At 36.0% G+C, this 13,153-nt stretch overlaps 4 protein-coding genes across 4 annotated transcripts; 1 reads left to right on the plus strand and 3 right to left on the minus strand.

Annotated features, from left to right (window-relative positions):
* Positions 1–1,145: 1,145 nt before the first annotated feature.
* Positions 1,146–3,194, minus strand: LOC108005541 (zinc finger and BTB domain-containing protein 24). The gene is made up of 4 exons (XM_036815447.3): positions 3,055–3,194; positions 2,795–2,984; positions 2,434–2,728; positions 1,146–1,948 (listed from the first exon to the last, which is right to left on the minus strand). The coding sequence occupies exons 2-4, from the start codon at positions 2,960–2,962 to the stop codon at positions 1,221–1,223; spliced, it is 1,191 nt and encodes a 396-aa protein (XP_036671342.3). The 5' UTR covers positions 2,963–2,984; positions 3,055–3,194; the 3' UTR covers positions 1,146–1,220.
* A 1,498-nt stretch (positions 3,195–4,692) lies between these two features.
* On the minus strand, positions 4,693–6,494 carry LOC108005537 (fibrinogen-like protein 1). Its single transcript, XM_017068831.4, has 3 exons — positions 6,295–6,494; positions 5,117–6,222; positions 4,693–4,891 (listed from the first exon to the last, which is right to left on the minus strand). The coding sequence occupies exons 1-3, from the start codon at positions 6,364–6,366 to the stop codon at positions 4,759–4,761; spliced, it is 1,311 nt and encodes a 436-aa protein (XP_016924320.4). The 5' UTR covers positions 6,367–6,494; the 3' UTR covers positions 4,693–4,758.
* Positions 6,495–7,058: 564 nt separating this feature from the next.
* Positions 7,059–9,370, minus strand: Tom20 (translocase of outer membrane 20). Its single transcript, XM_036815455.3, has 3 exons — positions 9,174–9,370; positions 9,038–9,113; positions 7,059–7,518 (listed from the first exon to the last, which is right to left on the minus strand). The coding sequence occupies exons 1-3, from the start codon at positions 9,301–9,303 to the stop codon at positions 7,209–7,211; spliced, it is 516 nt and encodes a 171-aa protein (XP_036671350.3). The 5' UTR covers positions 9,304–9,370; the 3' UTR covers positions 7,059–7,208.
* A 1,150-nt stretch (positions 9,371–10,520) lies between these two features.
* Positions 10,521–12,696, plus strand: Gabat (4-aminobutyrate aminotransferase). The gene is made up of 5 exons (XM_036815454.3): positions 10,521–10,713; positions 10,768–10,892; positions 11,064–11,235; positions 11,322–11,484; positions 11,620–12,696. The coding sequence occupies exons 1-5, from the start codon at positions 10,677–10,679 to the stop codon at positions 12,581–12,583; spliced, it is 1,461 nt and encodes a 486-aa protein (XP_036671349.3). The 5' UTR covers positions 10,521–10,676; the 3' UTR covers positions 12,584–12,696.
* The last annotated feature ends 457 nt before the right edge of the window (positions 12,697–13,153 follow it).

The raw sequence follows: 13,153 nt of genomic DNA on the forward strand, positions 1-13,153 counted from the left end.
ATCCGTCGAACGACAACCCGCCGCACCCCCTATTTCTCCTGAATGTTACAGGCGCACCTGGTCCTGTAAATTAAATATTTCCAAATGAAAACCAAAAATTATGTTTAAAAACCAGTATTTTGGTATCAGGAATAAAAAAAATAGAGTAGCAACATGCTCGCGGTGAAATAATTTCAATATGAAATAACAATATAAAGCGGAAGACGCTTCCCCTGTCTGTTAAAAATATCCCGATATTTCATTTGTTCCAAGACCGTAATAAAGTATTTCCGTGTTTGTTACTTCTTTAACATATCTTAAAAATATACCGATATTTTTGCAGACAGTTTTGCTGGTTACCAAAATGCCCGACGCAAAGAATATGTTATGTAAAGTATTTCCAACTTCCCAGGTTCAAAAGAAGTTCCCTTTGTGGGAAGTTTGTGAACTTTTATTTAACAGAGAAATTTTGACCTACCTTTACATTTTAACCATAGCACCACTGGCTTCATAAATGGTTAGTTAATTTATGCCAAATTGTCTTTATAATATTTAAGTATTGAGTATTAAGTTAGTATCTGTAAAATATATATCATATGTTCTAACCAACCGACGCGTCACAATTTTTTAACTTAATAAAGTTTGTTTCAATACCGTAATAACATAGATCATTACAATATTAGGGTTTTTAGGGGGTGGCTCCACCTAGTGAGATTTTCCTGTAAAAGGTTTTCGAGTTTCCTAAGTGGAGAAATATTGGGATTTTGTAAGTTTCACGCAGTCCGCATCAAACGGATGCTGTAAACATCCTAGCCGATATGAATCATCCTATTTTCCGACTCTCTTGAGTAATTCTCTTAATCATTTTTTGGGATTATTATTGATTATTGATCATTGAACTCAAGGCAGGGCAGTCCGTTTTTGAGAGCCGAATCGAGCAGTTGAATAAATCGAAAGTAAAAGAAAAATAGTAATAGTGAATAAGTGATTATAAAAAATAAAAATAAATTTTTTTATCAAACTCACTAGTGAGAAACCTAATTTGCATTCTGGAAGGAGGAAGGAAAGGTGATACCAGATCGGGAAGATCTTGGATCTGTTTAAAAACTTTTTCCCCAATTTCGCACAAAAAATTTCTGTATCACTCCCGATAATAACTAAACAACTTACAAATAATAATTTTTATTTTCTGTGTTGGTCTTGTACGGTCAGAAAGTGTAAATAGTTTTTGAATAAATAAATTAACATTTTTCTGAGTCGTTTAAATCAGATGGATTTTTCCTCTTATATATCTTATTCTTAATTTTACTAAATGCAGTGCGGATATCCGATTGAAATTCGGAAAATGTATAATGATCTCTTTGCACAGCTTGGAATAGGGCGTTAAGCAAGTTTTTATATTTTGAAATCCCTATTTTTTGACTTTTCCCAGATAAATTCATTTCGAAAAGTAATTTTTCGTCAATTATTCTCTTCAGGTTTGCTGAGACTCCGCCAGGGATTAGCAATGCCTTGAAAATGGGAACGTAATGGTTGAAATTGACTTCAATCGCTTCTTCTAAGTTTTCCAAATCCTCGAATGATGTAACAGGGAAGATTGGTTTTGACTGGAAGTTGTCAATGTTTTCACACAGTCTTGAGACTCCCTCTAAAATCTTTGGGTTAGTACTTGTCACAATATTTTTCAAACTATTTAAATCGTCCCTTAATTTTTTTATTTCGTCAGCCAAAGCTATATTAGTTGATGATAAATCGCCGAACGGATCAATTTCATGGTTTTGCTGTTGCTGACGACTTTGAGCAAGGAGTTCTTCATGTGTTTTGTTGTCCTGAATTGGCATGTCCCTCTCGCTCATAGCCCAATCATCTTCAAAGCTTTCGTTTCCGGACTCGGGTTTGGTTATTTGAAAATCCTGGCTCGAAAGTTCTATATTTTCCATGACTGATGCATTGCTGGCGGTAGGACCATCTACAAAGAAAGGGAACGATAATATTTAGTCATCTCAAATATTTTAAATACTTTAAAATGTTGTTTATTTTTATTATTAGGTAAGAACACGACACAATGTCAAGTGCTTCTACTATCTACGAGTAAGGGTGTAACATGATAACAAGCATACTTCGGCAGGCCGAATATTAACACCCGTGAAGATTTTTCGAATAAATATGTGACCAAAATAGTTTTAATACAAGGTATACAATGGAATATTGTCGGTAACAATGATGCAGTTTCCCATATCTTAAACTTCCCAGCAGGAAAAGGAAGGTAGAAAGTAGCTTGCATTCCAGACACCCTTCCTCTAAGCCAGAAGGCTAAGCCATCTAGGCGACCCTATTCCTTCTGGTTTCCAAATCCACGGTAGTGATTCCATGCTGGTCCCCTTCTCCAAACATCACTTGTTATTTTGTACACTGTATAGAACCTTTGCCGCATTTTCCCCACTGTCTTCTCACCATTTGTCGTGAAGCGACCGAGTTTTTGAGGTCGATATGATAGATGCTTATCCCCGCGGGATACATTTTTGCTCTTGCCGGGAGTACGTTCTATCTGGGTATCCTCCTGTTGATTCTCCTTCTGGAGACCTTTGATCTTCAGCGATTCGGCGGCTTTCAGGAAGGAATTCAGCTGGCTTTGCGGAATGTGCACCTCGCCGTGATACATATAGAGCATTAGGGCGCGAAGTTCCGTGTAGCTGACATCCTTGAGCATAAAGATGGGGTGTTTGTCGTACTGTTCCTGCAGTAGGGCCTGTGATGGATGGTAATTCAATTCCTTGAGAATGCTCCCATTTAGCCAGGAATATAATATACTCACCGCAAAGTAGGGACTGAATGCCGACAGCACCAGTTTGTGGGCCTTGAAGTACTTTCCTTCGGCGGCGACGGTGCAATCGGCCAGGGATCCGTTCTCCAGCAGATTTTCAAACACCCCGACCAAAGTTGCCTGGTGGTTGTTGCAACTCAGGCACAGCTGATGTTCCATTTCAAGGATTAGCACAGGTAATATGAAAAGTGCACCAAGAACATGGAGACTAAGTTCCGTTTGATCTACAGTAATAAGATAGAGATGTATACCCTTTCCTGTAATTTATTGAATGCTGTCCGTTTCCAATACCGCCTTGTTATAAATAAATATTGTAAATCCAAAACAAAAAGACGCTGAATGTCGCAGTGTGACCAGACAAATAATTCAAAATCTTACCAAACTACACAAAGGGCGCCAACTTTTTAAAAGATAATTAAAGATTAGGGGTATTCAACGTAAAAAAATTTCAACGGTGAATAAACGATACAATTTTTAATTTATTTTGGTAAAATTATAAAGGATACAAAGTTACAGCTAAAACACGTTAAGTTCTACACGTTTACATTTAGTATAAGGTGCTCAATATAAAGTAACAAAAAACTAGAAATAAAGACAAGTAAAAAAAAAATATTAGCTTCATTGGTCTTAATTTTGGATTTTAGCCGGGCGATGTGGTCCTCATTCTCTTTCAGATCGTCATCACGTTTCTGGACTTTCTTTCTTATTTCAAAAAGTTCAGCGTCCATGTCTTGAACTGCACATTTATATTTGGAAATTTCGGCATTCAGATCTTTAATGTTTTTCTTATATTGATAATTAAATTCTACAAGGCCGGATGTTTCCTTTTCTTTAATTAAGGCCTGACTCTTGCTCAAATCAAGTGCATTTTTCAGCTCCGAAATTTGACTTTGAAGTTGCTTTTCACCTAAATCTTTTGTTTGATTAGTTAAATCGAGCGACAAGTTTAAAGTCTTTATTAAACCATCTTTATAATTAGACTTTTCTTTTTCACTTGACAAATGAATTTCTGAAATTGTTAACTTCACAACCAGATCATTTATTTTGGTGTTATTCTTTCTAATAGTCTTTCTTAGTCCTTGAACTATCTTTTTTCGATCGCTAGCCATGTCTTCAATATCCGAATCGCTGCTGAGCTGCAAAAAAAATGTATGTGATCTCAATACTCTAGCGCAGTGGTGCCCACTGGCCAGACTCGCGAGTCTGGGAGTCCTCTGCCGGCGCTCTGCCACGACTTTGTAAACGGTCGGCGACTTCGGCTTACACACACAAATTCAAGTCTTACATTTCATTGTATTTGTGTGAGCACCACTGCTCTAGAGAAATAACATTATATTTACCGAATTGTTTTCAGTGGTTAAATCTTCCACTGAAGTCAGAGGATTCTGCGACGGTTTAAGTAAGTTGTCGGATTTCATTGCGACAGTGGACAGTTTCTTGTTTTCCCAGATGCACTTATAAAAGGAATTGAATGCTGTAATATATTAAAGGTGAACAAAATGTAAGCAACACAGGTGGCTCTTCATCATTGAGTGTGGCCAGACTTTATCCACAAAAGGTATATAAAAAAATAGGGGGGTTCTTGATTAAATAAAAAATTCGAGTTTGATTTTTTTTATGTACATTTTGACTGTAAAAACGCAAGAGGGGGTGTTTTTAATTTTAAAGTTGTAAAAATATATATATTTTTTTTCATATGCCATTGAATTTATAAGCAAATGTAAGTTTGTAAGTTCATCTACATTTTTTGGCAAAATGATCTATCCACACAAAACATTTTTAAAATTTGGAAATTAACTTTTTTTGTGATTTAGTTTTATATAGGAATTAAAATTTGTCTCAACCATATTTGTTTCCATTTCGATATAGATACATACATTTATATAGTCTTGGTTATCATACAAAACATTTTATTTGTTCATCGCAAATATTAGTCTAAAAATAAGTATATAAATTCACGGTATTGGCCTGATTAGCATTTTACACGATTTCAAAGAACATCTGTTTCCCAAATTCCAACGGCCCCACCAAATTCCATCCCAGGTGTCCAACTGAACTTTAGATCCGCAGTATTTTCCGTTCAAATTGCTGAAAAAGTAAGAAACGTTGATCGTGTTATTGCACTATATATTCAAATCAATTTTTTTATCAAATCTTCAAAAAGAAATCATTGTTTGATTAGAAAAGTAAACAAACCAATGCTTGCCATTTCCTTTCTTAAATAAATAAGAAAAAGGTAGTTTAAAATTTTCCAAAAATTGTCTTTATAACGGTTAATATACTTTTAAACACTCCTCCAACAAGTATACGTACCAATCATCTTTACCCCACCATTTTGTACTGGGAGTAAAACCAAAAGTATGATCGTGAATGCTTCTTTCGTTTATATGACTCCGCAAAGCATCGCCCGCATTTCCTGAGTATTCACCAAGGGACATCAATTTGTAATTATCTTTTGGGCCTCCAACAACAAAGTTATCATATCGTGCAAAAGCAGTTCCATTGTCAAAGTCGACTAGGTGGATATACAATTCGAATCTTCGATTTGTCGTCATCCTATACAATTTTTCGAGGCCAAGCCAGAATTCCCCGCCCAAGTCTCCACAACCGTTGATTAATTTTTTAATTATGTCCGCATCGAAGCTTCCATCGACTCTACGTTGAATGATCATCCAACCAGCACCGGCTGAAGGAATATCTTCAAAAACTGCTGCAAAGGGTTCGAAATCAGGAAGCGTTACCAACTTCATTGAAGGCACTTTAGAAGAGTTAAGAAATACGTGCGATTCAGTTGTGTCCTCAGCATCTAGCGTATACGCAGCCAATTTCTTTTCCATTTCAACTAGTTTGTCGTCCTTCTCCTGAACCACACCCTCCAATTTCATAATTTTCAGTTTCGATTCGTCTATTTTGAATTCAAGCCTGGCGATTTGTTCTTCTTTTTCTCTTAGGTTATTTTCATATTTCTGTGTTTTATCAATCCACTCAACAAGTTCACCGCTCTTCTCTTTCAATTTTCCAATATCCGAATTTAACTCATTGTTTTTCTTTTTGTGTTGATAGTTGGAGTCCACTGATCCCGATATTTCCTTATTGTCGTTGTCCTTCATTGAAGTACTACTCTTGCTCAAATCAAGAGCGACTTGCAACACCCCGATTTGACTTTGCATTTTCTGTATGCTCAAATCTTTCGTTTGGTTAACTAAATCGATCGACATTTGTAAGGTCTTAATAAAGTTATCTTTATCCTTTATACAACATTCAAGTAAATTGACCTTTTCCTTTTCGGCTTTGAAATGGATTTCAACCTCTGCCAACTTTCGCTCCAGATCGGAGATTTTCCGTTCGTTCTTTTCTTTACTTTTCCGGAGTCCCTGAGCGCTTGTCCCAACAAACTCCATATCAGAATCACTGCTGTGCTGAAATATAATGCCGCATACAAAAATTGCATCGAACTAAGTGCGTACATATATATGTGTATTGCTACTTACCGAATTGTTCTCTGTGCTTGAGTTTCCGGAACATGGCTCTTTCGACAAGTTGTTCATGCTATCGGGTTTCATGCTCAATTGCTTAGCATTAAAAATGTCCAAAATAAAATTGTTAATGCTTAATTTGCATATAAAATTGTAAGTGAAAAGCGACTGTGTATCAACACAAAATCACAAACTGTCAGCAATGATAATATGTACATATGTCTTTGTCCTCTGGTGTGACCAGCTATTATTATAGCGATAGTGATTTTCGACTGATAAGGCATAACTTATAATTAGGGTATTCCCAAGAATTAATCTCATTCACGATTACTAATCAGCCTTTTAAAGTTGTTCCCTAAAAAAAAATTCAACAATTTTAATATCCCGGTTCAATATTTATATATATTTTTTTAAATTTAAACACCATTTCAAGTTTTATTATTTATGTAAAATTAAGAATATTTTCATGCTTCCTGTTAACCAATAAATGCATACTATTCGGTCTTCCGTCTGGAAGAGTTATAAGACCACTGAGATTTCTCGAGTCCCTGCCATATCAACCTATTTTAAAACATTAGTACGAGGTCCAACTCCGATTCCCAAGATTAAAAACACTTTCAATATTTCCAACATTTTCATAACCTTTTATTGTTGTTATACTTTTACGCACATTAACATACCCGTCATATGAAAATGTTTGGCAAAATATAGCTTTGTAGATTGATCTTTAATAATCGCTTAACGCACTACCACACAAAACAAAAATCAGAGCTCAATCGTTAAGTGTTAACAGTTTACGCATATTTATTTTTATGTATTGGGAACATCCAGAGAAATCAATATATAAAAAAAATATTATGTTTTTGTATGAAGCCCTTAATTTCTACTGTTGAAATTTATATTTCAATTTCTGTAGCCATCTCCAAATATTATTCAAGGTCATCGATACTTGCATTTCCAGATGAACACTCTATAATTTTGGCACCGTCAAGCTGCTGCCCAGAACTTTGCCCCAAAGTGATTGGCCCATCGTTACCCTCGGCCGCCCGATTCCCGAACTCCTGCATTTTGACGATCAGCATCGCGAATACTTGAGCTGGAAGGGAGGATTGCAGCACCTGCAGCAGACGAGCCGGCTGGCCACACACCACGATGGCATTAGCCAAGTGCTCCACGCCAGTCTCGAAATCTCCACGGGCGATCAGGGTCTCGCCCAGCTGGATTTCTTGTAGGAAATATCTGAAAAAATTGGAAGACATTTATCAGTTGGGAAGCATTTTTTTCAATTGCACAGAGTGATATATGAATTTTGTATAATGATTCCATTTAGATATTATCAAGCCGTTTAAATTTTATGGAGACAGAGGTGAAAGGCTCTTATCTTCTTACTGTCAACTTTTAACATCTTACTTGATCAAATAATTTAATAATAATAATTTAAGCTTGATTGATTTGCTGCCGTAACTATTATTATTTGAATGTTAAAATATATTTAGGGTATTCAATTGCGTTGCAAAAGTGTAAACTTTGTAAGTTTGCCAGACGAGAATTGTGAACGCCCTCTATTTTAAAACATCGTTGCAGGATATTGACGTAAAAAAGAAAGCTAACTTTTAAATTTTTGTGAGAAGAAGGCTATGACCATCGCTTAGTTTCGACCTCCCTGGCTCTCTTCCTTGAGGGTTTTTCTTCCATTGAAATTGTTATTCAATTATTTTGTTTTACAGAAGACAAATATTTTTCTTTTGCATTTAAAATTCAAATTTGTTCCTTTCCTTTTACTGTCATTACCATGGATTTGAACCCAACTTTTCAGTATATTTTTAGTATTTTAGATAAAGTTCCTTCCCATTATTAACCCCCTATTTCTACACAAGTACAACAGATTTGTATACATAGGCTGGGGTGTTGTAGGCCTTGAAAACTATTTTGTATGGAAATTGTTGTCGGAACTGCTTACACTTTTACACTTTTCAAACGTTTGCAACGCAATTGAATACCCTAATTATAATACAAATATAATATTAAAAATGAAGAATTACTTTAGATTGTTATTCCAAATAAATTAAGTTTAATAATTATCTTTAATTTCTATTTCAAAAGATCTTTGATAAGACCGACTATCAAAAATCAGTTATTTGCTTCTTTTATTTATAAAAACTGGGTTGTGCTAAGGGTTTAAAACAATTTTTTGGTGCACATCACCACATTTCACTTCACTTTTCTACCAATTTGGGCGGTTATAATCCCAAAAGTGAAACTTTTGTTTGGTGGTTACAAAATTTGTGTGTAATAGATTCGTTAATAAGGCGACAGAAACTTTCGCAACAGTCATCAAACATATGCACCAAGACCAAGGTTGGAAACAGCCCCGCACGAGTTAAGTTCTGAAGCATCCCCGAAAACTGCGTTCAGTCGGACGGATATGGGTAGATCGGCTCGGCAGGTGATCCTCATCATTAACATAAGTACTAGGGTGGGTCGCTTTAAGGCTTATTTTTCATCCGTGTTGGGATTTCACTTTAGTCCATAAGTTTGTTTGCTAACATAGCTTTGAATCCTTTAAAGTTTTCGTTCCCCCATACAAACTTTAGGCACCAAAATCGAACCACCCTAATGTATGTATACTTCTGTACATACATATGTACATCGACTTGGTTGGAAAAACATGGACTTGCGTGTATGAATGGAGCTGCAATGTATCGGCACCACTACACGTGCCGCATTATATAATATAATTTCTATCGGGGAATCCTACCTTTCAATGGCTTCATGGTCGTTCAGGTTTGGAATACCAGGCTTGGCAGTGCCGCTTTTCCGGTTGCGACGGCGACCTAAAACGTGATGAAACGTTAAGTTTCTTTCATAATTTACTTGGCCCTCTTAGTTCTTACGCTCACGGACTTTCTTCTTGTACTCGGGGTCATTGCGGCGCTTCTTGTCGAAGTAGATGCAGTATCCAATGAACAGAGTGCCAGCCACTCCCGCTGCAATGCCAATTGCAGTTTTGTTCATTTCAATCATTATTATCTCGCCTTCAACTATTTTATTTTACATTTGGTAGTGCAGTGTGACTGTGGACTTGTCAATCAATAATCCCGTCCGGAAATATACTTTTAATACCATTTCAATTTTGTAAATATACCAAAAATATACCATTAAATAAATAATTTCAAAACAATAAAATAGTTATTATAGTTCATTTAAATGTTGACCTTATAAATATATAAATGGGGAAAACATTGATATTTATATAAGTTGGTTTTAATTTGAACATAAGAAATGGTAGGTATCGATTTTGCAAGATGCTGTCTCTAACACGGAACTGTATTAGCTAAGATATAATATAATTGTTATCATTAATATTTGCATTTATAAATTAGACATTGGGACATTACACATAGTTCCGTTTACCATACGTTCAATAAAGGTTTTGTCCTTCCGAAAATTTACCACATATAGCCTTTTCCCACTGAATTAATTCGTTTGAAACAGTTGGGATTTTTGTCAAATGTGAAACCCGAATTCGGAAAAAACACATCCACCATCCACTAACAGCTGAAGTGAACAGCAGTTCCTCATCACAACATAAACAATGGTGAGCATCAACTTGGCGAAACTGTTATGTTTTTGAACCTGCTCTTACTTTGTAAAATGTCACAAGATAATGGTTGCCCTTTCTGAATTTTGAAAGAATATCATTAAGATGGCTGAATAAGGAAATGCCGAGCCTACCAAATGCACTCCCTCCATTCTTAGTAAGCCTCTAACTTTTAACTTGTAATCTTGTAATAAAAATAAACAAACCAAAAGCCTTTTTGTCATTTATTTCAAAATTTCACATTACAGGAGAATACTTCCAAAGCCTATATATTGTTAAAGTGCCTAAGTTCCTGAATACGTATTTCGTATGGAACAGCTGATAAAATGCTGACCATATAACAATTTGGCAGTTCAACAGCTTAGCTCTGTCAAAACAGATATTCAAACCGTTACATTTTTATTAAAAAATAATCAAATTTTCAATAATCAATGCAAAATTAATAAAACTTAAACAAATTTTGAGCATGGCTTTTAGTCCATACAGCTTACCCTGTTGCTTTAGGTTTCGTAAAAATTCAATCATCGTTCTTTACTTTCACCCAAGAACATCTAATTGACGCAGAACCATGATGAATTCCAAAAGCTAAATTGATAAGTTCCAAACTGAGAGTGTGTGGTTGGGCCCAAGAGTGTGGATATGTGTATATATGCGCATACATAAGAACCTATATGTTTGTATTCTGTAAATATTCATTTCTCTTTAATAAATAAGTATTAGTGGCTCGTTGTTAGGTTCCCTATTGAACAATTCTTTCACTTAACCCGGGAGCACTCAATCGACAGTAACAGTAACCATGCGGAGCTTGTGGCTAAATACGTTGACCAAGCAAAGTAAGATAAAATAATATTAAAACTTATACTGAAACTGATAGGGTACCGTTCTAGGTTTATATCGGTTGAGTACCAAGAGGTACTCCACCAACAATGAGCCCAAGGAACCCGTGGTAAAAACTAAATCGATACCTGGCCCCAAATCACTTGAGCTTAAAAAGCAACTGGATTCTGTTCAGGTGAGTTTTCTTTTTCGTTATCAAGAGTTACATATATTACTATTGAAGCACATACGTATTTCTTTTTACATCGGACCATATACCCCACTTAAAGATAATTTTTTAGACAGCCCAAAGTGTCTTATTCTTCTACACGCTGTTTATTTATTAAAACGAATTGCTCTTTTATAGGCCACCGGAACCATCCAATTTTTTGCTGATTACGAAAAGTCCATTGGAAACTACATCTACGATGTTGATGGAAATATTTTACTAGATGTCTACACTCAAATCTCATCAGTGCCCTTGGGTTACAATCATCCGCGACTTTACAATGTTTTTAACAATGAGCAAAACGTGAAGAGTAATCATCTTTATTACAAAATTACATACCTTTTATAATGTTATATACTGTGTCATAACTGAAAATCTACGGTTGACTCTTTTCAGCTTTGATTAATAGACCAGCCCTTGGTGTCTTCCCTGGAAAAGAATGGCCAGAAAAGCTACATTCAGTTCTTTTAAACATTGCACCGAAAGGACTTAACAAAATCACAACGATGATGTGTGGTTCGTGTTCAAATGAAAACGCATATAAGAGCATCTTTATCTGGTAAGATTTAGAAAACATCTTAGAACAAGCATGGAAATTTATATAGTTAAATAGTAAAGTAAGAAAAATAACCATGGATATTATATTATAAAAATCAATAAAGCTATTATGGTTTTTTTTATATTTTCCCTATAGGTACCAAAACAAAATTCGCGGTAACACACCCCTTACCGAGGAGGAAAAGAACTCTTGCATGATTAACATTCCACCAGGAGCTCCAAAACTAAGTATTCTCTCATTCAAGGGAGCTTTCCACGGGCGTACTTTAGGTGCCCTCTCCACTACACACTCAAAGTATATTCATAAGCTGGATGTTCCTTCCTTTGATTGGCCTATTGCCTCGTTTCCGGAATACAAGTATCCTTTGGACGAGAATGTAGCGCACAACAAGAAGGAGGACGAAAAGTGCCTTAGCGAAGTACAGGATCTTATTCAGCAATACGCAAGCAAGAATCCTGTCGCCGGAATTGTGGTAGAGCCCATTCAAAGTGAGGGAGGAGACAACGAAGCATCGCCCGAATTCTTCAGGAGTCTTCAGGCTATTTGCAAGAAGAACGGCATCGCCCTCTTGATCGATGAAGTCCAAACCGGCGGAGGCAGCACTGGAAAATTCTGGGCACATGAGCACTTCAACTTGGAGAGTCCCCCAGATGTCGTGACCTTCAGCAAGAAGCTGCAGTTGGGTGGCTACTTCCACAACGATGACTTCATTCCCAATGAGCCGTATAGAATTTTCAACACCTGGATGGGCGACCCGGGAAAAGTCCTGCTCTTGGAGGAAGTTGTGAAAGTAATTCAGGAAGACAAGCTTTTGGCCAATGTCGATGTGGCCGGAAAGGTTCTGAAGAATGGATTGCTAGGCTTGGAGAAGGAATTTCCACATATCTTGAACTCTACACGCGGTCGTGGAACATTTTTGGCAATTAATTGCACCAACACCAAAGTGCGAGATCAAATAATTGGCGCTTTGAAATTACATGGCATCCAAACCGGCGGTTGCGGGGATATTTCCATTAGATTCCGCCCAGCTTTGATATTTAAGGAATATCATGCAAACATCGTCCTGGACCGCTTCCGCAAAGTTCTTCAAACTATTTAAGAAAATGATATAGAAACCCAAAGATGATTGTGCTCTGAAAATTGCAAGTGCATGCAATTTATATATGTTACCAAAATGAATAATAAAATGAAATTATTTTATCCATCTGTTAATTGTGGTGTTTTTCATTGATTATGTATGTATGTAATATTATTCATGAGAAAGAGATAAAAACATCAGGCACGATTTCATCATTAACATGACAGAGTATGATATGCCAAAGCCAAAGCCTCCCTATGATAAACGTAAGATAAAGCCACTAAATTATATTCATTAGCTTATAGTCCAGTTCAACAAATCAGATAAGGTAATCTTATCTTGGTAAGGGTTTTCCCTAACCGAAATCGAGATATTTTTTTAAACGATTAGTGAAATGTTCAATTGCGATCATATTTTTTTAGGATAACAAATAAATAAACATCAAATTTTGCAAGTTTAATTAAAGCATCCTGAAGGTAAAAATCTCAGACCACGTAGTAACGAGGCGTACGTAAGATTTAAATTAGTTAATATTTAAAGATTTTTAAATGCGAATTGCCCAAAAAAATATGCAACACTAATTTTGTGTCA

Source organism: Drosophila suzukii, chromosome 3 (assembly GCF_043229965.1).
Source record: "Drosophila suzukii chromosome 3, CBGP_Dsuzu_IsoJpt1.0, whole genome shotgun sequence".
In the NCBI taxonomy this organism is placed as follows: Eukaryota; Metazoa; Arthropoda; class Insecta; order Diptera; family Drosophilidae; genus Drosophila; species Drosophila suzukii.